A 26,124-nucleotide genomic window follows, 5' to 3' on the forward strand; every position below is an offset into this window, starting at 1 on the left:
TGCTCCTTATGTATGAAAATATTATCAATTCTATTATGACTGCCATTTTGAGTTGGGTAATTTGAAAGAAAGTCTTGGGCTGAGCTAAGTATGATGGGGGATTCTAAAGGCAAAATAAAACTGTGTAGGAAAAGCTAAAAAGGAACAATTATCTCATGCAAATGAGGCAAGAAGGGAAAACTTGATCCAGAAGAAGCTAGAAGTGGGGAGGGCAGGTACTACTGAAACCTTACTTTCATTAGCAATGGGTTAAAGAAGGAGCAACATATATATCTAGAAGGGTATAAAAGTCTTCTATATCCAGAAAGAAATAAGAAGGCAAGAGAATAGGGTCAGGGGAAAGGATAAGGAAGGATTCTTGGAGGGGTGGTTAGATTAAGAAATAGGAGGGCAAGTAGCAGGTAGAAGTAATGCATAGGAGGGAGGAGGGATAGGAATAGAGTTAGAAGGATAGTGAGGAAAAATAGGGAGGAGGAAAATATACAATAAGTAATTATAGCTTAGAATATGAATGGTATGAATTTACTCATACAATGGAAACTGATATATTAAATATTTGAATTCAACAATATGTTGCTTTAAGGAAGGAATGCTATAAAAATGAGAGATACACATAAACATAGAATAAAGATGAGGAGTAGAATTAATTATATAAAAAAGCAGAATAATCATGATTTCAGACAAAGTTAAAGCTAAAATAGATTTAATCAAAAAAGAAAAATAGGGAAAACTGCACTATGTGTCAGCCATATTATTCAATATTGTTTTAGACCATTTAAAATAACTAGACCATATAAAATACCTGAGCAAATAACTGCCAAAACAGACACAGGAACTATATGAATATAAACATAAAAGACCTTTTTAAATAAAGTTAGATACAAATAACTGAAGTAATATTTATTATTCATGGGCAAGTAAAGCCAATAATATAAAAAAATCACAATTTTACCTAATTAATCTATTTATGTAATGCCATTTCAATGAAATTACTAAAAAAGTATCTTGCTGAGTTAGAAAAAATTACAAAAAAGTTCATTTACATGAGCAAAAGATCAGGAACTTCAAAGAAACCAGGGCATAAAAGATGTAAAGGAAGCAGATTCAGTAGTATCAGACCTTAAAACATATTATAAGTTGAGAGCACTGTTGAAGTATAAAATAATAATTTTGATTATTTTAAATTAAAATTTTCTCATATAAATAAAACCTATGCATCCAAGAAGATAAGGAATGCAGAAAATTGGGGGAAAAACTTTAACAGACAATCTTTCACATAGAATGGGATTGGGTTGGAATATTACTGTGGTGTAAGAAATGATGAGTTAGTTGATTTAGAAAAATGTAAAGACTTGGACATATGAAAGAAGATGCTATCCACCTTCAGAGAAACAGACAACAAAAATAAACATAGTACAGTTTTATATATAGGTGTATGAGTATGTATGTGTATATATGTGTATGTTCATAGATATCTATGCATTATATATGCATATATATGTATGTATATATATATAAATATACATCTATCCACATCTATCCATCCATATATATATACATATACACATCCATGCATATGTGTGTATGTATGTGTGTGTGTTTGTGTGTGTGTATACATACATACATACATACATACACACATACACATATGTATGTATGTGTCTACACGCACACATCCATCCACCTAGACAGATAGATAAATAGATATAACCATGCTTCTTGGGGCGGTGAGGGAGGAGAAATATAAATTTAAAAGTGTACATAATAGAGCAAAAGAAGACCTACAAGGAAGCAAAGAAAAGCTTAACCCTGATTGCCTCAAAAAGAAAAGAAAAAAAGAAAAGAAAGAAAGAAAGAAAGAAAGAGAGAGAGAGAGAAGAAAGAAAGAAAGAAAGAAAGAAAGAAAGAAAGAAAGAAAGAAAGAAAGAAAGAAAGAAAGAAAGAAAGAAAGAAAGAAAGAAAGAAAGAAAGAAACTTATGGGTAGAACTAGGAGATGAAAAGAAAGATTTCCCCAGTAGATACCTGTTCCATAGGCTTTCTGAAGTCTACTTCCTGGGGATCTCTTACAATAACAGTTTGGTTCTTAGATTAAAGAGGAATGTGGCATGATCCTACTGAACACTTACCTCCTCACTCACACAAATCAACTTCTACTCCATGGACCTTGGACTGTCTTGAAAACAATCCTGGGTAATGTCAATGTACAAATGTCTGAATAAATATTAGTTTTAGTTTTTAAGTGTTCTCAACCATAATATGGTTTATTATTTTCTCTCCAATATAACTTCTCATTAAATCATCTACTTCCTACTTCTCTCTTATTATTAAAAGGAGGAGATGTAAGAAAAAGGAAAAAAAAGACAAAATTGGGAAAGAATACATACACAGAGAAAGACACACATGTATACACATTAACAACATACACATTCCTTGTTTCAACCTCATCTCTCTTCCTTTTATTTTTGATTATGTGTATTTTCAAAGTTTCCCTATTTGAAAAAAAATTTCAAAATATATACTTTTCCAACAATAGTCTCTTCTGTTCTTAATATTTCTGGAAAAATTACATTTAAATTGTGATTCTTGTTGATACATGGCTTTCTTGGGAAAAAAATCCCTTAAATATGTATAGCATGAGGGTTTAGGATCAAACCACTGATTCTGCTACTTACTAATGGTGGGAACATTGGTCAAAGCATTGTTTCTTATTAATACACATTTTTTAAATCTGGAAAATGCAAATTATGATATATCATTTCACAAGTGTTTTTATAGGGAGATGCTTCACATTAGTTTTAAATGAACTGTTGTTATTGATATTATTAGTGATTTTTTTTCCATTCCTAAAAGCAAATTAGCATTCATTAGTGATAGTGCCCCACTGAGAGAGGGATGGCAGAAATCTAAAACTTGAAGATCAGAGTGATAAAAAAAATCATCGTTAACTTTGTGTATGATGTGTTTTACATTTGTTGAGTAATTGATTCTTCATCACTAGAAGTCTGCAAGCAAAGGTGGGATGATTATAATGCAATGATATTTATAATACCTCATTAGTTTTACTTTGAACTAGATGACTTCTGAGTTCCCTTCAAACTGAAATTCTGTTATTATGTGATGTATCCTGACTACAACATACAGTGTTATTTGTGTCCACAATTTTACAATCTCTAAAAATTCCATATGAAAAAGTGTTTCAATAAGTATGGATTTGAGCTTTTTGTTTCATTTTCTCAAATGCTAATAAATAAATAAATAAATGTGTATTAACTTCAATTGAAAGATACCTTATGAACTGTTTCTTTTAATTGGAAAAGATCAGCCCCTATCCTGGGAACAAACAAATAAAATATTTGGCCTAACATTTCTTTTGGTGAATCAGAAATTCCATAGTTAACATCTTGAATTGAAAACAGAAAATCAATATTTTTAATGCAGATTTGATGCTATTTAAAAGGATAGAAACATCTTTATTCTCTGATTTTATTAGTTGTTTCCAAGTTAATTCTTAACTACATACTTATCTTATGATTTCAAATGTCTTGATACGTCTTGAGAAAATTTGTCAAAAAGCACAACTCGGGACAACAAAATGAAACCTTAAATATTTTATGCTTTGAGCCATTTATTTTCTGTTTTTTGTTGATGCTTTTATTTAAAATATTTTTACCCCATTGGCTCTTCACTTTTTTTCTCTTCTACTTACTCTTCTAATTTCTCTAGGCTTCTCCTAAGAGAGAAGAAAATGCTCTCTTTTTCTTTTTCTAATTTTTTGAGTGCTTTTTTTTTAAATACAGGCTTACGAATTTTCACTTTTTCAGTTTCCTTAATTTATGTTGCATTGAGTTCAATTTCAAAATATTTATGAAGGATCTACTACATTTCAGTTGATACATAACTAATTCTGACTTTTCCCAGGACACCAAAATGTAGAAGACACTAACATCTTTGTTGTCTTTCATTAGGTAGGGGAAAAATAGGGTTTAGCTCTCTTTTCAAGAATACTTAGTCTAAAAAATAACAACTAGGAAATGTCATTCTTTCAACCTGTCCAAAACACTCAAGCATCTAGTTTAGAAATTTCATTTTGTAGAGAGTGTGGCTGAGGCCTACATTACTTCAGAAGTACCAAGCATAATGTTTTGTTAATATTATGTGCTTAATAAATGTTTCTTTAATGAAATAAAGGTAAGAACTAAGGCTCTCCTAAACTTAAAAAGGAAAGTAAAAAGCTAAATCAGGTGTACATTTTATATTCTCTTAAGTACAAAATATAGCCTCTTTTTTCGAGTTGTTTAAAAATAAAATTTGCTAAAGGTATCATAGTCTGTGGGTTGTGTAGAATGAAAGAGGAGAAGAGGATTAAGGTTTGAATGATTACAAAGGGTTCATTGATGGATTGGGGCATGAGCTGCACATGAAACATGAGTGTGGTTGAGACAGACATAAGGAAGAGGAATTGTTGACTATCAGAGGTGGATGGGGGAAAGACAAGAAGACAAGAAACTATGAGGAAATGAAGGATCTCAAAGGCTGTAATGTGGAAATAATTGAAATAAGATTATATAGGTATGGTAAGGGCAGATAATTAAAGCTCTTGACAATCAGTTATTTAGATTTGATATGGAAATAGAGAGGCAGTGATAGATTTTAAGCAGTGCTTCAGCTATTTGAAATTAGTGATTATTTCATTTTTTTCTTTTTATTTACAGTATCTGACACATAGTAGGTGTATAATACATGCTTGTTGGTTGATTGAGTGATGATGTAAGTGGTATTTTAGGAATATTACCCTTATGTTAGTACGACAAATGGATTTGAGTGGGAGGGAGGTGCTGTAGTCTAGGAGGAAGCCAATGAGATAATTTGCAAAAATAAAGAAGTGAGGTGATAAAACCCGGGGATAAACAATGAATACATGTGAGCAATAACAAAGAAAGATTAGTTAATACTTGGGAATTTTCATTTATTTGGTTCTCCCAGGTCCATTTTATTTCATTGTGCTAAAATGCCTGGGATATATCATAGCTATAGAAGTCCTTATTATACCATCACTTTAGAATTCTAAGCATTTTCATTGTTTCAAAAGTTTACTACTAAATAAGGGAATATTCCTATACATGTCACATTTGTCACTCTGAACATTTGTTTTCATTATGAGTTCATATTTTTAAACTAGTTTTCCTTCTATTTTAAATTGGCTACAACTATTAAGGACTCTATGTAGTTGTCTCAAAGATAAATGACTGGGAAATTTATAGAATCATTGAAAAAAGCCAAGTAAATTAGAAGTCAAAGGTGCTTTTGGAGGGAAATTATTACTTGGCCAAGTCAGTTTGTCTTTCTTTTCAATGGTAAATTAATATTAATAGTTATTCTACATGGCATATAATTACAAATAGTATATATTATATATTTATAATATTATATGTAAATATATGTTATTATAGTACATACATAAACAAAAAGTTTAATGTTTAATATTTAAATCTAGAATTCATAAAAATATGAATTATAAGTATATTTATATTAAGTATATAAATATTGTATATTTATAATAATATATAATTACAAATAGTAATCACACCCACCCACATTAGCCTCTCTCCAAGGGTACTTCAATGTCAAACGATTCCAGAGAAACAAACTCATTTTAATTATTGAACCACCATTGATAATGTTGATGGAATTCTGGCAAATGGAGCAAGGGACATGGAATTTAAGATTGTCTAATATCCAGATTTTCATAAAACAAGGATCAGAAAGATATTTTTAAAAATACGGCAGTTGCTTCATATTGATTTGAGGCAGTTTTTTTAGAACAGATTATTGAGATACAATATGTGAGCAGGTAAAAAGGGAAAAGACACAGTGAAACAGTATGGTTTCATTAAGAAAAACTCATTCTAGACTAACCTGATTTTCTTTTTTGATAATCTCTTGACTGATAGATCAAGGGAATGTTACAGACACAAGGTACACCTGGACTGAAAGCCATATGACAAGCCTGTCATGATAACGTTCTGAAAAAGTTCAAAAAATATAAACTGGATTTCAGAACACTTAGGGGGAATCAAGAACTGGTTGACAGGCAAATCCCAAAGAATAGTGATTAATGTATCTGTGTCAACCTTGAAAAAGTCCTGTAGTTGAGTGTTACAGGGATCAATTTGTCAGTGCTGCTAAAACATTGATAAGCCTATCAAAATTGCTGATGATACAAAACTGTGAGAGACCATATACAATTATTTGCCAAGCGTTATTGATTCCAGAGTGCAGCTTGGTGGCATAGTAGGTAAAAGCAATGTACTTGGAGTCAGGGAGGCCTGAGTTCAAATCCTGATTTGGGCACTACCTGTGTGGCAATTTATTTAACCACTCACAGCTGCAGTTTCATCATCTGTAAAAATTGGTAATAATAGTGACCCCTAGCCCACGGGTAGTTGCAAGGATCAAATGAGATAATAAATAGCTATAATGTTTTGCAAATCTTACAGCACTATATAAATGCTAGCTATTATTAGAGACCACTACATATTCTGGTATAGAATCCTGTATAGAGTTTTCAACCTGAATTGAGTAAAATCTGATTTCAAAACTGTCATTGGACATTCATTAACTATGTAATCCTGGCCAAGTCAGTAACCTATGTTTTGTCTCAATTTCTTCAACTTCAAAGTTGAAGATAACGTGAAATATTTTTGATGGACACTGTAAAACTTAAATCAAAATGTGAATGCTATCTGCTATTATTATTATTATTGATGTCATTATTTTTACCTCTAGAATACCTCCCATAGCCATGATTTTCTGTCAACTAGCAATACTCTATTTTGTATTCACTAACTCTTGACTGGACTATTATAATAGCTTCTTTCCTCCCTTTACCTCCTTTCTTCATCCCTCTCCCAACTTATACTTTGTTAGCAGTTATCTGGCTAATTAGCAATTCTGAGCATATCAATCCTTTGGTGATCCTTATGGTTCATAAAGTTCCTGCTTAACAGTCAAGGCTCTCCACACCTGTCATCATCCCATCTGTATGGCTTTTTTTTTTCATATCACTCCCTCTGTAACTGAAAGCCTACCTTCTGAGCATTCACTATGATTTCTCACCTTTATGCTTTTTCTCAGACTAATGTTTCCTCACTACCAAGTTTCCTTTTATCATCTCCTACCCCTCCATGAAAGGACAACTGTAATTCTACCCCTTCCCAGATGAAGAATTCCCTCTCCCCTATGTTGTTGTTTTGGTAATGTAGTCAATTGTCTTGTAATTTTCTGGAACAACTCTCATATGATTTTGTGTATTATGGATACCTATGTTAATATTTATTCCCTTATTAAATTGTAAGATACACATAGGAGTTATTTCATTCTTTAAATTTATATCCCCAAAGCCTAGTATAGTGCTTAGCACATGATAGATATTTAATAAATTCTTGTGGATTGATTGAGCGCAGAAACCCTCTCATCTAAATGTTGGCTTTTTTCTAGTACCTAGTACAATGCCTAGACATAGCAAGTGCAGAAGGAAGGTTTGCTTTATTGAACTGTACTGTACCATAGCCAGCAATCATCTATTAACTGTTTAATGTGTGCCAGGCACTGTGCTAAGTATTAAGGATGCAAAGAAAGGCAGAAACAGGCCTTTCCCTTCAGAGAAGGGAAGGAATAGATAACAGAGAAGACAAGGAATAGATAAATAAGTAGGTATAAGATGTACACAGAATAGATGGAAGATATCCTTAGAAGAGAAGACTAAGCAACTGGGCAGGATAGGAAGGTGACACTGGCAGAAAGGAACAAGCATTTATTAAACACTGTTTGCCAGGCACTATGTTAACTTGAGTCTTGAAAAAAGTGAGAAATTCTAAGAGTTGGATGTAAGGAGCAAGAGCAGTCTAGCTATGAAGGACAGCCAGTACAAAGACATAAAGATAGTGTTATTTGTGAGGAACAGCTGTGACATATAAAAAGTTTGAGAGACATAGTTTCTGGGTAATTATTCATTTTAATAATAATGCCAGCATTTTAAAAAAGGGGGTCAGTGGCACTCTCAAATGCCAAAGGACTTCATGGTGGAAAGCTTCAGACTTATAGGGCTTTGGAAAAGTGGGTGTTCCAGAGGATGGCAATCAACTCTGATTAGTTATCAAGTAATAAGAGAGAATGAATATTACCGTGAGAGACTAGACCTGTCCTAATGAACTTTGATTATGTCATTGACTTCTAAATTGCCCCCAGCCTTCAGCAATCTAATCAAATAATTCATCCCCACCTAAACCTGAGTAGAACACAATGGAATTAAGTGCATTGTAAAAATGTTGGCTGCTGTCAGACCCAGATTGTGGAGAGTTAATTCTATCTCATTATCATTAATGTCCTTCAAGAGACTGTACTTTGAAATAAGGACTATAGAAAAAAGGGTACATTCTGGATCTTCCCAAATCATTGGTTATTAATAATTGTTTCTCTCACAGTGCATAAGACAGTATAGATGGATCATACAATGTTCAGATGGAAGCAATCTATAAAAAAAGTGGAAAGTCTAGGAGAGATTAGGTTGTGAAGAACCTTAAACACCAAACACAGGTTGTTATATTTTATCTCAGGAAGAAGAAAACTCAAAGACTTTGAACATAAGCAGATAAATCAGCAGGGAAAACATTAACTGCTAAAAGAAATATGTCCTCCAGATCTAGTAAATGAGTTCAGGCATCTAGGAATAAATACTGTAAAGCAAATGAAAATGATTTAATACTTTATGAGACAAAAAACCTTGTAGAATTTGAGAAGAACATGGAACCAAATAGGCAGTTTGTGAGTGGTTTAAAAAGGAAATGAGAATTATCAGAGCAGAATTTTTGTCCTACCTAGCAAAAATAATAGCCATAATAGGAAAAAAAAAACCTGGAACCTGCAATGGCAAGTCCCACCAAGAAACAAAAGAGAAAACAATAGTTCAGAAATGCAAAAACACAGAAGTGAAAGACTACCTAGAAGAGGAGATGCAAAAAAAAAAATAAAATAAAATATTTCTCTATGCATGAAAAATTACATTGATCTCAAAAATAGGAAGCATAGCAACAACCTAAGGATCATAGATTTCCCAGGAGAACACAATAGGGCAAAAAAAACACCCTGAACATTATAATGCAAGAAATCACATAAGACAACTACTCAGAACTTCTGAAATACCAATGGAAAGAATTCATAGATTATCTCCAGAAAAAAAAAAAAGATATGAACTTCAAGACAAATAATGCTCAAATTTAACAATTCATTTCAGAAACAAGTTCTTTAAGCAGGCAGGAGAAAGACCTTCAAATATAAACAAAAGGAAATTCAATAACACAACATTATTCTCTACCCACCAGAACACTCAAGGGGGAATGGAATGATATGTTTTGAAGATCAGTGTGGCTTAGGTTGACCTATTCTGCAAATCTAAGGTCAACTATAAATGAAAACAAGTGTTCAACTAAAAAAAAAACAGAGAGACACTTAAAACATTCTTAGAAAGAAAATCAGACTGAAGAGATCATTTGCTTCTCAAATGACCCAGATAAGAGAAATACAGGAGGGTGAACAAATGATGTGATATCAGAGGACACAAAAAGTAACAGAGTAACAGCAGAGATACCAGTCAGTGACTTCTTTGAAGGCTGAAGGAAGTGGAGGAAACAATGAAAAGGAAGGTCTGGGTCACTGTGGTCAAAATTTGTTGAAACCCTACATACAGGTAAATCAGTGCTTTGTTTTGTTTTTAGTGGGGCCACACTACAAAATGGGAAGTTGAAAGAAAGAGGAGAGGAGAAAGGGAATATAAAAGGTTCTTCAAGAGGAGTTGGTGAAGAATTGGTGAGGACTGAACAGAAAGAGAGAAAGAAGGGAGACCCTGCTTTAGTAGTGAAGGGGACTCCACTGGTGAAGGCTACTATGCGTGAAGGGAGATGTTCTGTGAAGAGATCTGCTTGATTTTATTGAGTAGGTGGTAGCATGACTGTATGTATGTTTTGTGAAAAACACTTCGTGAGTTTTGAGAAGGTTGGATTGAAATAGGAGAGAATTGAGTCAGAAAGATAATAAAAATTCCTTATCATAGGCTTAAAAGGTCACTATAATCTAGCCCCAACCTATATTTCTAATTATGTTTCAACCTCTCCCTATGATATATTCTAGATTCCAATGGAACATGCTTCAACCTTTCCCTATGATATGTTCTAGATTCCAATGGAGCTTTACATTCTCCATTCTCAAACATTCCCCTCTAAACCATTAATTTGCAGAGATCATCATTCATGACTGAAGGAAATGTTCTTCACAGCTTTACCTCATAAAATCCCTCCAAGCTATTATCAGATATCATCTTACTCGTGAACACTTTCCTGATTCCCATAGGAACACAATCCTCCTAATCCCTATTCCTTCTTCTTTCGCTATTTGACTTTTAGTGTATACATATAAGAAGTATGGTTGTGTCAATATGTATACTTTTAACTTATGCTTAGTAAGACTTTGAGAATTGAAACCATGTCATATTTTTTTTTAATCCCCAGGATGTATTGGGAGGCATGTAGTAAATGCTTAAGATATGTTTCTTTAAAATGTTAAAAACTGTTTTTACACACAACTGGGAAATAAGATATATAGGCAATGATGTATAGAAATCTATCTTGCCCTACAGGAAAATAGAATGTAAGGGGATAAGAGAAAGGAGAGTGATGTAAGGGAGGATGGATTAGGGGAAGGGGTATTCAGAATGCATGCTGCCTTGGATTGGAGGAGGGAAGAGATGGGGAGAAAATTTGGAGCTCAAAATCTTGTGGAAGTGAATGTTGAAAACTAAAATAAATAAATTTAAAAAATGAAAAAGCAAGAATAAAAAAAATGTTTGCTTATTACAATTTGAACAAATTGGATATCAGTACCAAGATCCTTAAAAACCCTGAGTGACTACAAGAATGGGCTGAAGCTAAAAAGCTGAAAGCATCATGAGGATAAATATGAAGTACTATACTTTGATTGATAAATGCAATTGTATAAGTACAAATTGAGGTCTAAAGTGTTCCTATCCCTGTTAGTGGCAGTAGAGTAAACAATCAGGGTATGACAGCTTTGTGAGAATGGTCCATAGATAAATAGAGGATACCTTTGATTAAAAACATGAGAAGGGAACAGGCAAACTTTTGTAGATTACTTTTTTATAATCACACAATAATGTGATAATGAATCACACCTTTATGGTCATATAGCTAAGAGTTGTAGAGATGGTATGATCTCACTGTTTTTAGTTTTAAGAAAGAATTTAGCTGTACCACATGAAGCTTGAAGATACTTTTCAAAATGTCTTCCACACTTGCATGAAAAACATACAATCTGACTACAGAAATAACCTTGTTCAATATCCAAGGAAGTTGCTAAAATTGAAGATGCATATTCATTAATATATTCACCTGTGTCATAGAAGATATCCTACTTCAGAGTGAAACAAAATAATTCTCCTTTGTAATCAAGGTTCAACAAAATATTGAAAAATAACATCATACTAACTCCATTGAGCCCTCTTCAATGGAACCCAGACTAAGAAAGAAAAACATCCTTCACAAATTTGAGAAAGAGGCCAGTACTGGCTTCTTGCACATACTGTGATTTTTCGAGGCGAAAATGGAAAGCCACATGAAGGAGATATTGTGGGAGAAAACTTGGGAACAGGTATAATTTCTTAAGTCCCTTCACATTCATAAGTATTCTGATTCCATTCTAATCATGCATAATAGAAAGTTATACTAATAAGCATTTATTAAACACCAACAGAAAGTCCAAATAAATAAAACATTCATATGATTATACTATTACATGCACCCAGATAGGTGGCTTATTAAGTTAATACATGCCCTGGATGGGCAATAGAATAGGAGAAAGAGAATATGCTGGATAGGATTTAGGAAAATATGCACTGCTGCCAATGAAACTAAACTATTGGCTGTTACTGTATAACACAAACATTTCAGGGATAACTTTGAACTTTTTTAATCAATATTCCCCCATTGGGATTATACATCTATGGACCATGAATAACTATAATCTTAGAAGAAATAAATTACACATAACTGAAAGAATAATGGAAGTAATTATTGTAGATGTAATCATGCTGCTTCTTTCTTTGTATTCATAGAGTCTAGCATATAGTAGGCACTTCATAAAAGCATATTGATTAGTTGAATTATCACAGTATATTGTCAATCACAACTTTCAGGACACAGGTGGTATAAAGACATTATAAAGGCCTTGCATGATTATAAATGCAGATGAACTAGTCATGTAAAAAGAATGAGAAAAACAAATGAGCTTTCCAAAAATATACTGTTCATCTTAAATTTCAAATAATGAAGAGAATCTTTAATATTTATAGAGTATTTAAAGAGAAACATGAACAAGAATTGCATAGGTTGAAAAATTGTAAATTATCATGTGTTCCATGTTATACAGATCACATCAAAGATGAAAGCATATGATACCAAGGTACAAAATGATGCCAGAGTGAAGTAGATGCTGAGATTGCCAAGAAATTGTTATCATTCAGAGAAGCAAACTTCTGATTTTAAAAAGGGCAGTAATGGAAAATACTGACAAGAGTATTCACATGCCTGTTACAGAAATCTCTCTCTTCTGGATAAAGTAAAGCCATGTGGATAAGATAAGGCAATACTCTCTCAAGAACAGAGAAGAAAAAAGAATCAAGGAACTGATTGCAGCTTAAGACAAGCTAAATTAAGGCCTTTCTTGGAATTAACATAAAACAATTACTAATAAATTATTTCCATAAGACTATTAAAACTAGTGTAGAACAAAGCCTATAAGCAGCATTTTGATATCATGTGACTAAGGATGATATATAAGCCTGGTGGCTGTTAGTACCCAAAGCATAATTGTGTACAGAGCAGATAAACTTTTCTCCTTAGAGCAGGAAAAAAAAAGTAAGGAAAGAGTGATAGAGAACTGAAGTTCCTTAAGGTACCTGATTGATACATTTTTGCTTTTAATATTCTCCTTCATTCACATGTTAGAGAGGCAGTGCAAAATTGTAGATAGTAAGCCTACAAGCCAAGAAGACCTGGCTTCAGGTCTTGCCTAATACATACTGGCTATAACCCTGGCCAAGTAATTTAAAGTCTCATTGCTCTGAGCTGAAGAGAAGAAAATTACATGCCTGCATTGAGGGAGTTTTCTTATCACAAATTATACCAAATGAAATCCTAGGTCCAGTTCCTCTCCCCTTGAATGGGGTTAACTCATTCAAGGCTTATAAACTGGCTATTTTTAATAAAAATATAATTTATAGAAAGAAGAATAAATTATAAAGCAAATGTTCATTGTCTTACGACCTGACAAAATCTAGCTGTCTTACCTACACAGTCATAAATAAGTACCACCATTTATTTGAGAACAGCTACTCAAATAGGGTGGAAATAAACAATTTCAAAATGGCTACCCTTGGACAGCTCAAGAAAAACAAACCCTCACCATAACTGATAGTCTACATCATACTGTCATACCATACATTTGTCTAGATCAAGAGTCCACACAGGACAGGCTGGAGGCAAAATCTGGGCCACCACCTGCTTTTGTATGGCCAATAAGCTAAGAATAGTTTTTACATTTTTAAAAAGTAAAAAGCAGTTTATTGGTGACAAAAAAAAAATCAAAAAGAAAAATTTGACATTGGGCTGGATTTAGTCTTTAAGCCATAGTTGGCCAACCCCTATACTAGATCATCCTGATTTTCAATGTACTTTTACATGCATTTGCTTTTTGATCATACACGTGTTATGTGGTAAACAGGTTTTAATTCCCATTTGTGCAGATAAGAAAATTGAAGTTGAAAAAATAAAAGTTAAATAACTTACGGAAATCCATATGATGAGTAAATAACATAGCTAGGATTGGAAGTTTTCGGCTTCTAGATTGTGTTTGTTTTGTTTTATCATTCACCTCTTCACATGGATGGTGTTATGGTGAGATTTAAGTGGGTCTCTTATATGACCAGTAAAAAAGCAAGTTATGTCAGTCAATCAATAAGTATTTTTAAACACCTACCAAGTGCTCATTGTGATTGGCACTGGACAACAAAGACAAATATGAAACACCAGCTGCACTAAAAGGGATTACTTCTGTCATCTTTATAAAAATTAAGGTAATTAGATCCAAAGTAGAGATGACTAGAAATGATTAAAAGTGTCAGGAAATATTTTTCTTTTGAAATGTAGTAAGACTATGAAGGAATTTTGGGGTTTTTTTATCCTTAAGGTATTAGAGAAACAGAACTTATCCTGATTAAATGTTGCAAGATATGCTAATTTGGTAACACATTAAAAACAAAGAATGAAAAATCATTTAAAATTAGTTGATACCAAATAAACTTAATAATAATTTTGTGGTCATTGACTAGGCAGAACAGATATAATAAGATCATTTGACAGGGGTTATGCTACTTATAAGAAGTTAGGAATGGATCAAATCCACATATAGTTTCTAATTTTCATTAAAAAATACAAATAAAGGAAAAGGAAGAAATCTCTAGAAAAAAATATGTAACTTTAAATTTGTGACAAAACTGATAAAATGAGCAAATTCCAAATTGTATGAACTCTATTGCTTAAATCAACTAAAAGTTGATTTACTCTTGTTATGCAAAAAAAAGATGAAAAGCTTTCCATAAAAGTAAAAATTTTGCTTGTTCAAATGTTTTAGTATCTAACTCCACAGCTTGATATCATGCATATACACACATTCTCACACACACATACACTCACACACACACACACACACACACACACACACACACACACCAGTGGTAATAGATGACTATTTAAGTAGGGAAAATCACAGTTTCTGAATGTGTATTATGCTTAGGAATTCTTTATGACTGTGACTCATACAGTTATGGAAAAACATAAAAGCTTTGCCTATGCATAACTTTCTAATTTTTCTTGGGCCTTTTTTAAAGATGAAAGTTCAATTTTTAAAAGACTTAAAGTACCATGTCCATATGAATTGAAATAAGGACTATGTTTTAGGACAGTGTGATAAAACTTAAGAAATACATAGAATAGAAATGAAAGGTTCCTCCTACTAATTTGGAATGCAATGTTTAGGTTTGAATTCAATCGATTGTTAGATATTGATATTTAATTGGGGTATCTAAAATATATTTCATGATATTTTGTTTTGGATTCTACTTCAAATGGTCCAGGTATTAAGACAAAGATAGATATCCTATGGAAAGCACTATTTTCTTCTCTAAGAAATAGAGAAAGCAGCTAGAACAGTGGTTATAAGACTCATCTAATAGGAAAGTAATCCCAAAGGGAGTGGTTAAAACCTCCACTGACAAAAACATATTGAGTCCTTTACAGAGTAAGGGCACTGCTAAATCCAATAACCCTCACTGGGATGTGGGGGCCTAGTTACTGCTCAACATAAATAAATCACGGTACAGACAAGCCCTAATGCTTTCACATTAGGACAAGAGACAGAATTTTGAGCTGCCAATTTTGCAGCCTCTTCAGACTGAGAGAATTACAAACAATTCTTGTTGATTAGGAAATTGTGATGATTACAAGAATTGCCATGGAAAAATATGACAAGTGTACACAAGTGCTTCTTAACACAGTCATTAATATTCATACTAAACACCTAAGCAAAAGACATTGAGCTTGTATTGTAAAGTTAAAAGGTCTTAAACTCTAAATTTAGAGTAGTCATTAAAGACTGTTTATGAAAACAAAAATGCTATTTTCTCCAGGGGAGCTAATAGGATAAAGAAAGAACCTTTATATTCATCTAATTAAAGAAAATTTAGCAGTCATAGTAGAAGGAATTTGATTATTTCCATACCTTTACAATCAACCAGCAAGCAGTAATTCCCTACTGAACATGTGCCAAACACTGGGCTAGTCACTAGGGATTCAAAGAAGAAAAGCAAATGGGCCCTGTTCTCAATAATCTTACTTTCTATTGGAGGAGACAGTATGTATGTATACATTTAACTGTATATAAAATATACATAAAACAAGTATGTTAATTTTGGAGGGAAGCAACTAACCTGGGAGGAAGAAGAAAGGCTTCATGTAGAATGTGATGCTATTTGTGAGTTTAAAAGGATGGAAGTAAAGAGGGGTGTGTTTCAAATGGGAGTGTAGTCTATGAAAAGGCACAAAAATGGGAGAAGGGGTGCTATCTGTAAGGAACAGAAAGATCAGGATGGCTGGACCATGAATACTAGAAGCAGGGTGTAGTACAACACGTATCCTAACCCTCCTTCCTATGCAAGTTAGTCTAGTTTTCCTTAAAAGGTCCTGAGATCTTCCTCAAGACTTTGTTGGCTCAGAATGTTGACCTCAACTCCTCATCACTCCAATACAAAGTAGCCCGAGGAGCTCAAAGATTGGTGGATCTCAAAGATTAACTCAGGCAAGGAAATTTTCACTTATTTGAATCAACTCGAAATGTCCTCAGTGTTTAACCTTGTTGAATATCCTCCTACTCTGACTGAGTAAATATCCTTTTGTTAATTGTTGAATAGTCTATGGGTGTCTCCCTTTGTTTTACCATTAACTCTAAACTACCAAGGGACAGACCTGAACACAATTAACCCAGAAAAGGAAATAGTGTATAGAGAAGTTTGTGTTTCATCCTAGACATATTATTAAACAGAAGACTAAAATCATCACACTTGTTCTTTAGGAATATCACTTTGTCACCTGTGTGGAAAATGAGTTGAAGAATGGAGAGACATTTTTTTTAAAGAATACCTCAGTGCTTGGCACATAGTAGATGTTTAATAAATGCTTGATAATTTCCTCCTTTCTCCCTTTCTAAGAGAGGAAGTGTGGCACAAAGGGGCAGAATTTAAATACTTACTGACTGCTTAGCCTTTTAATGCCCCCAAGAATTTTTGAAAAGTAAGTTTTAGAGCAATTGCTATTCTACGTTGTTGGAAGGAGTTTCTTTAGCTGAAGTCTCCTATATTGCTGAACTCATATATCTGAGTGTCCTTACCTTGAAAACCCAAGACTTTGAGAAATTAGCTAAATCAATCATCTTAACAAAAAAAAATTGAAATTCTAAATTTTCAGTGTAAGAATTAAGTGAATGCTTAAATTCACTTACTGACATTTACTTAATATTTCCAAGTTGTTAAATATACTGCTACCTATTCTGCAAGCTATATGGTCCCATAATTAATATATTTTCAAATTGGAGTTAAAAATCTGTTATTTTCATTTATTTCAAGTCCAGCATCATTGAGTTCTGTTCATTATTTTGTTGGTGGAATTTGCTTAAGAGGAAAGTTAGCTTCAAACATATCAACTAGGCAGGGCAACTACTATATCCACAATAAGACAACTTGTGTTTGAAACCTAGTTCTACTAAATTACCTGTGTGATCATGAGTAAGGTTTTTCATCTTTGTGGACCTCATTTTTATTATCTATAAAATAACATATCTAGATAGTGTTCTAATGTCTATTTTGGTCCTACATACTGTAACATATTAGTATAAACTATAATGATTTCTGAATTTTAATGTTATATATTAGAGTTACTTATTAATGAATATAAACTACTTTAAAGAGAACTATTATTCCCATCTAAGATCTTCATAAAAATGATACTTTACTTGTTTAATCTCATCTCATCTCTCATCTTCCAATCTTATGTGTCCAGAATCCATAACACATACTACATAATTCCATTAGCATTCTCGTTTATGATGACCTAGTATATATTGATATTCATAGAATCTTCAGATTTGTAAGGAACTTTGCATCCGACAGGAAGTTCCATTGCAGAATTTCTCACATTTTGAAGCAGTCATCTAATTTAAAAGAACCTTAGCAAATTGAGGCTTCAAAAATGCTTTAACACAGTCTGTTCTTTTAAGCAAGTATGTATACTCTTGACTTCACATTTTTATGACTGATTGGTTTGACCAAAGTTTCCTCCACCCCAACTCCATTAGTTATGCAAAGACAAACTTTAGCTTAGCCAATGTTGAAGCTCAAATTCTGTGTTCTCATGAGAACTCTGAACTCTTGCTGTTTCTCTCTTTACTCCATTTTACCTTTCAAACTAATTATAATTACACAAGTTCACATGCACATATATAGTATACATTTTGCATATACTATGTGTAAATGTATATCTACATACACATACCTTTCTATACAAACCTATTATCTATCTTACCAAATTCTGAGTTCCTTGAGAATTGTCTTACTCAACTTTGTCTTCCTATTCTGACTACATTCTACCTCCATGCTCAGCATAATGCCTTGGTACATAATAGGGAATTAAAATCCACTTGTTATTAAATACGTATACAAATAAAATCAATGCTTCCATCAGGTGAATTTGAGTTTTCGTTGAAGGTCAATGTAATGCATTTCCTCATTCAATTCCCCTCCTCTTTTAGTAGGTATTTATAAGTCCTCCATTAAAGTGTTATTTTAATGATTGATAATAGCATGGAAGTCACTATGACTCATATTCATCACAGTCCTTTATATGATTTTTAAGATAAGTTTATTTTCTAATCTGGTACTGCCTTTGGCAGACATTTGTCTCTATTTGGCAAATTATGTCAAATGTTTGCTGACTAAGGTGCTTTCTAGGGCCTTTTGATCTTCTTCCTATGGAAATTAATTTACATTGATTAAATTAATTTATAAAATTGTTGTGATCATGTTAATATAATTCATGTTGACCATTTCCCATTTCTGATAACAAATTGTATGTTTAAATAGTTTAACACTAAGCTGTTTCAAATTCCATATTACCATGTCTTTTTCTTTCTCATAATTGATCTTTTGTCCTGCTTTTTAAGGCGTTTAATTCTAATGAGTTGATGGTATTAAAGTGGTAATGTAAATTCTAGCAGGTTCAGGTAATCTGGAAAATCTCTTAGATAAAGGAGGGAGCACTCACAGAAACATAATTATATGACCCTGAATAATTGATGGACTGGACTACAGACTCAATATGAATTAGCAGTGTAATATGAGAGCCAAACTAATTAATACAATATTGAGCTCCATTAGTAGGGCATAGCTTCCAGGAATAGGAAGATGACAATTCTGCTATGCTTGTCAAATCTCTATTGTGTTCAACTCTGGGCACCATGTCTTAAGAAAAACAGGAAATAAGGGGGAAATTGCAAAAGAAAAATGGTGAAGGTCCTTGATTTTATGATATATAAGAACAAGTTGAAGGAATTGGATATGTTAATCCTGGAAAGAAGAAGAATCAGGAAGTATATGCTAAATGTGTTCAAGTATCTGAAAGGATATCACATGAAGGAGAGATTATATTTTTACATTTTGGCAATAGAAAACAAAACCAAGACCAGTGAGTGCAAAGAGACAAATTAGATTTGATGTCAAGAGAAAAATGCCTAAAATTAGAGTTGTCCAAAAGAATGGTTTTCAACCCCTCACGAGATAGATATTCCCCTTCTTTGGAAGTATCCAAGGAGAGAATGGATAGCCACTTCTTTGATATCTAACACAGGAAATTCCTTCATGTATGGATTGGTCTATATGGCTGCTGAGTTCTTTTCCAATTTTCCAATTCTGTGATTCTAAGTAGTTTACAGTAGAACATAAGTTCACCTATAAACATACCCAAACACAGAGCGTCTGAATGTGTAGTCAGAGCAAAGTAATGATCACCTTAACACCTCTGAAAGTATTCTTACTTTTACAAAACAGTTAAGAATACACTTTCAATTGAACTGAAAAAGCTTTTTTATGGGCTTCTTCCCCCACCTCCTTACAATTGGAGTAGTAAATTGAGGGTGAAATGACATTAGCAAAAATTATATTTCCTTCTTAAAATTGGAAAGTATTGGAGAAAGTAAAGTGAATAAATGTGTTAAAGTGTAATTTCCTTATTGAAGATTATATTTATCATACCACATAAATAATGGGAGAATATAATCAAGACTGAAATATGGAAATACTTAAAAACACAGTGATGATATCAATTACAATGTATCTAATTTTGGTAATAGTTTGCTTTATTATGTATAAAACTTGTTACACAATGAATTTTTACTCTAGTGATAGTGGGAAATTAGAAAGGCATAGTCCATTAACCTGTGATTAATCAAGATACAATGGAATAATAATATTACAAGAAGAGTCAGGAGAGCTGGGTCCTATTTCCGTATCTCTTCTTATCTTAACTTGGACAAGTCATGCGGACCTCCACTGCCATTTTAAAAATGGGAAAAAGCAATGCAGAATCAATCACAGAATCAGAGAATTTATGAATTTTAGGAGACCTCAGTGACTGTCTGGCACAACTTGTATCCAAATAAAATCTACAGTATAACACAACACATAAGCGATTATGAGATTTACCTAGGTTCCCTTAGATAGTAAGTATGAGCCAGATATGAAGTCAGTCTTCCTGGCTGTAGGCCAAACCTTCTCTCCACTGGGTTATCTAGATTGCTCTGGGTATATATTTATCTATCTTTCTATTTATCTAACATCAATCAATCTATCTCTGGCTAAATAGAGAAAGAGAAACATGCAGAGATAGAAGAGGCAAAGAAAGTCAGGGCCAGAGAAAGAAGAGAGACACAAAGACAAAGCTGGACAGAGGCAAGCAGTCTGAGACTAAAAAATGGGGAAATACTCAGAGACACACAGAGTATATAATTATTTCTGTTTTTTAGACTACAAGTTTCTTTAAGTACAGTTTCTTGATCATTTTACTTTCTACCTCATTTTGCAAAGCGTTGTTGTTGTTGAGTCATTTTTCAGTCACGTTCAACAATTCATGACCCCACTTGAGGTTTTTCTTGACAAAGATAGTGGAGTGGTTTGCCATTTCCTTCTCCACCTTATTTTGTGCATGAGGAATGGAGGCAAACAGGATTAAGTAACTTGCCCAGGGCTATACAGCTAGTAAGTGTTTGAGGCTAGATTTGAATTTAGGTCTTCCAGGCTCTAGGCCTGGTGTTCTGTGCATTGTGGCACCTAAGAGGTTTTTGATAAGTAACAACTGAAAAAGTCTTAAAGACTAGAAGGATCTAAACAGGATCGAAATATGTCAGATGTTCTCTTAGGAGAACATTTAAACATTTTTCTCTTCATTTTCCCAAATAGAATGAAAATGAAAGTCAAGGCAGAGAAAGACTTACACATTGTTATGTTGAATTCCAGTGAGGGCAGAAAGAACCATACAACTTCATCTCATTGTGTTTTTAAGATACCAGTAAAGGCGATGGGTATCAGGCTTGTGGAACAGAGCAAAATACACAAGGCCAATGCAACAGATGCTGTTAGTATCAATAAACTAACACACTGCTCCTTGTTTCAACATTATTTTTTTCTGTCTGTGGCATCATCATTCACCTTCTCTCTCTCTCTCATGGGTATAACTTCAGTATAGTGTTATGTAAAGTATTTTGAATAAAGTATGTCCAGGTTTAAATTGCCCCATCCAACACTTACTAATTCTGTGACCCAAAGCAGATTACTAAAAGCTCTGGACCTCAATTTCCTTTATAGAAAAGTGATGGCAGTAACACCTAATGTATCCATGTCACAGGGTCACTATAAGCACCATCTGCAATAACACATGCAATGTGATTTGTAAACCATAATGTACCATGAAAGTTTTGGCTATTGGTATTGTTATGGTTATTATTGTTATGATATTAAATCAGTTAATAATTAAATCTAACATTTTATAGAACTTTAAATTTTGCAAAACACTTTATATCCATTTCTGTATTTGATCCTTACAATAGCTGGATGGTACAGTGGGGGCAGCTAGGTGGTGCAGTGGATAAAGAACTGGGCATAGAATCTGGAAGATGTGAGTTCAAATCTGGCCTCAGACACTAGCTGTGCAACTTGGGGGAAGTCACTTAACCCTATTTGCCTCAATTCCCCATCTGTAAAAAAGAGCTGGTGAAGGAAATGGCGAACCACTCGAGTATCTTTGACAAGAAAACCCCAAAATAGGGTCATGAACATTCAGACAGGATTAAAATGACAAAATAACAACAACAAGAACTTGACAAACTTTATGAGGTCATCATCCTCTGGGTGGATGAGGAAACTGAAACTCAGAGGTTAAGTGACTTATTGGGAATCACACACCTAGTAAATATATGAGGTAAGATTGAAACTCAGGTCTCCCCTATACCAAGTCAAATATTTTGCCCACCATGTCACCAAATCCTATTGATTCCACCTTTGTTATATCTTATCCCTTGTATTAGATCCCATATACTCTATTTTTACAATCACTGCCTGACACTGGCCCTCTTATTACTTACTTGGGATATACAGTAGCTTCCTAACATATGTACTAAATTATAATCGCTCCATAATTCAAATCATCCTTCATACTGAGTCTAGAAAAATATTTCCTTTATTGAGATTTGTTTATGTTGCTCTTCTGCTTAAAAATCAACAGTGTGTAATTCCCACTGACTAAAGTTCAAAGTCTTTTCTTTGCCTATTATCCATGATAATTTTCAATCTGACGTCATTGTGCCTCTCCAAGTTTCTCTTATATGACAACACTGTGAATACTTCATACTTCAGTTAAATCCTTGTTACTCAAATACCTCTTTCACCATCTTCTTCTCTGTTATTTTTTCTCAGAGTATTCCTAGAAATGGAATTTTCTTCTTCTACTGATGAATGTCAATTGTTTGAGCAACTCAATTACCAACCAAGGAAAGTTCCCATAACTGTGCAGACCCCTGCTCCCCAACAATTAAAAAAAAAACTCCCTCCTCTAAATTTACATAAAACTGTATGTAATAATTGTAGTATAATTGAATTATGTGTGTTATATGAGCATTGTATGATAAGCTATAATTGAATTCCCTCTCCAGTCTTAGTTTCATCTATAATGCCTAATAATGTTCTGCAAGCAGTAATTCTTAGGAGATTTTTATTGAATGAATGAACTTTTTAAAAATGAAAGGAAAGAATAAGAGGCTAAGAATATTGGATTAAATGCAAATAGAGATTAGTGGTAAGAAGATTTTAAAACTATACAGATACTAGTCTTTGAAAATAACTTTTTTCCTCCTGAAGTTATGCCATTTAATCTTATGCATAGAGTCATTGTCTCCCCATCAAAGCATTTGCTATCCCTTTTTATTGCTGAGTTACCATTTCCAACACTTAATAAAAATATTAGACTAGAGCTATTATGTGAAAGGCAGCATCTCCAAAGTTCTGAAATTCTTTGCAAATTCATTTAAGTAAAACCAAAGGTGATGTTGCTTAATAGCTAACAATGTGTCAAACGAGACTATCGGTGATCTCACTGGGAGGTTGAAGGGGAGGGAAACAACATATAGATTCAAACCAAGTCAGGTTATTTAAAACACTGCTTTTATTGATAGTGTAGTCCTCTCCCAGGTGAAAAAAAAAACAGCTAACTGTGTCAATATTTCCCTGAAATAGACATATTAATTCCTTTGTCAAAAGCATCACTTTCTGAAAAGTATTAAATTCCCCAGCAGCATAGCATACACATAAAAATTAAAAGGAATTTGTTTATATGCAATGTTCAGCCTGTGTTTGACTATATTGTAGATGCTCAGTCTTCATAAGTTTTTCAACTTCTGCATTAGAGAGAACTCATTCTCTACTTTCCCAGAGCATTAATTTATAAAGAACTGATTTTTACAAAGTAATAAATCTCAATGTCATGATTTTGAAATTTAGGCAACTACTATGCATCATTTTCTGAACAACATAGAAATTCTGTTCAATTCTCATCTGAGATAACTGGGATTGGGTAATCTATTTTGGAAAAGAACATCTACACATATTGGACAATCAGAGATAAGAATTTTTCAAGGTATGCAGCAGATTTGATAATAAAATCAGATTTGTATTAGTTAAGTAAGCCAAGCAGAATCATAGCTTTTTAGCTGTATTACAATGGCAAATGATTATTAATGCAGCTCTAGAACTTCTAATACTGTATTTCTTTTTATATATCCCCAATGCTTAGCACAGTGCCTGACACATGGTAGGTGCTTAATAAATGTTAACTGACAGTCCTGACAAAATAGAGAAATTTATGAGAAGGATGAGCTACTTTTAGGAGAAGATTAAATGTACTCAAAATATCCATGAGCACATATATATATATATATATATATATATATATATATATATATATATATGTGTGTGTGTGTGTGTGTATGTGTGTGTGTATGTATATATACATATATACACATTATATATATACACACACATATATATACATATACATATACATATATACACATATATTTACTTTCCCTTGATATTACATATGTTACTCTCTTCCCTCTCAAAGGGTAATTCTTTTTATTTATGTGGATTTTTATTTCTGTTCCTAACAATGCCTACAAATCATGAGATAGATTTTTTAAACAAACTCTCCACATCCTTGCTTTTTTGTTTTCACTGTCTTACTCATAAATTGGTGGTCTGATGCATATACATCTTACACAAGATACATTCTATAAACCAAAGGTTGAATTAAATTGTGATGAGCTTCAAATGGAACATGAAGTTATTATTGCAGTCACTAAAGAAAAATGCATGTCTGTATATATTTTCTTAAAAGCAAGTGAGGGGGTGCACATGATGCACCATGAGATATGGAGCTAATGCCGCTATTTTGAGTTCTAAGAATACACAGAATTTTGGTGAGCACTCTCTCTACACCTAGCGTCACATATTGTCTGGAATATTTGCAGAATCACCAAACTTGAGATTTGGAAGGGAAATTGGTGGCCATTTAGTTCAATTCGTACTCAAAAAGAATCCTTACTGAGGTCATATCTTTCAGTTTCATGCCACCAGTGATTCTTCCTGCCACCTATAAAAACACACACACACACACACACACACACACACACACACACACACACAAGCATGTGCACATGCATACCCCTTTAAACATCTTTGCATATGTATCTGAATAAAGAACTACCTATGCTCTATCTATCTGTGTAGGGCAATAACAAGATTTTACATCCCATTTAGAAATAAAGTGTGCATCTTCTCTACAAAGCTTTGCTTACATTTCGTTACCAACATTCTACCACCCCTATAAATTTTATTTCATCTTCTTCAGTAATTTTTGGCAACATAATTAGGTACCCAGATGGTCCCTATTTTCTCAATAAGCTAGAAATAACACCTCAATATAAATTCAAGACCTGCCATTTTCTGAATGTAGAAAGAAGCAAACCATACAAATATTACCAAAATAGCTTTAGAAGAAAGCACTATCAATCATGTTTTACTATTAATTACTATTTGAATGTTAATTCATTGATGAAGCAATAATAGAATTTAATGGATACCTGATGACACATGCATAAAGACCACTGTCCTGTACTAACGTTGGCCGGAACCAAATAGAATCTTCTTCTTTGCTCATTCTAGTTCCATCAAATGCTATTGGCTCTTCAAAGTCTCCTGGTCCAGAGCTTTTATACCACATCAAACTAAGTCCAGCACTTTGGGCAAGGGAGTAATTTGCTCTGATATAGCCATAAAATAACGCACACTTGATTCGAACAGGCTCTCCCACTAAAACTTGATATTTCTTGATATCCACAGACCAATCAGTGCATCCATCAGCTACAATAAAGAAGAGAGAAGAAAAATTAGCAAAACTTCCCCACAGCATACAAACAAGGAATTATATTTTATACATATACATATACATATACACATATATATGTATATGTGTGTGTACCCTGCTGGAACTTCTTCCTGATAAATAGCATGGATATCCACTATCTTTCCAACATCTAGAGAAAGTATGCAATATTTGTAGCACAAATTTCATATGATTGTGCCAAAGGCTGAAATAAATAATTCATGGGACTTTTAAAATGGATCCATTAGAATTCTTGGGCAGAATTTGTGCAGGGGTCTTATTTTGGCACTACGTAAATTTTCATAGGATACAAGAATCAAATTGTTTTAACCAAGGCCATCTGTCAGATAGTATATTAGAATCACTAAAAGTTAAAAAAAGTAATTTTAATGTAATAGTATTCAC

At 33.2% G+C, this 26,124-nt stretch overlaps 1 protein-coding gene across 1 annotated transcript in view; it reads right to left on the reverse strand.

The window, feature by feature from the left end:
- The window catches only part of IL1RAPL1 (interleukin 1 receptor accessory protein like 1), a 687,913-nt gene extending 662,067 nt beyond the window's left edge, over positions 1–25,846 (reverse strand). Inside the window, exons 1-2 of the mRNA XM_078146133.1 lie at positions 25,816–25,846; positions 25,418–25,697 (exon numbers count right to left, since the gene is read on the reverse strand). Of these exons, the coding sequence (XP_078002259.1) occupies positions 25,418–25,697; positions 25,816–25,846 (311 nt within the window). The remainder of the gene's footprint in view (positions 1–25,417; positions 25,698–25,815) is intronic.
- Between the last annotated feature and the right edge of the window lie 278 nt (positions 25,847–26,124).

The sequence above is a fragment of the Phascolarctos cinereus genome, unplaced genomic scaffold, assembly GCF_003287225.1.
Source record: "Phascolarctos cinereus isolate Bilbo 61053 unplaced genomic scaffold, phaCin_HiC Scaffold_726;HRSCAF=1367, whole genome shotgun sequence".
Taxonomy (NCBI): domain Eukaryota; kingdom Metazoa; phylum Chordata; class Mammalia; order Diprotodontia; family Phascolarctidae; genus Phascolarctos; species Phascolarctos cinereus.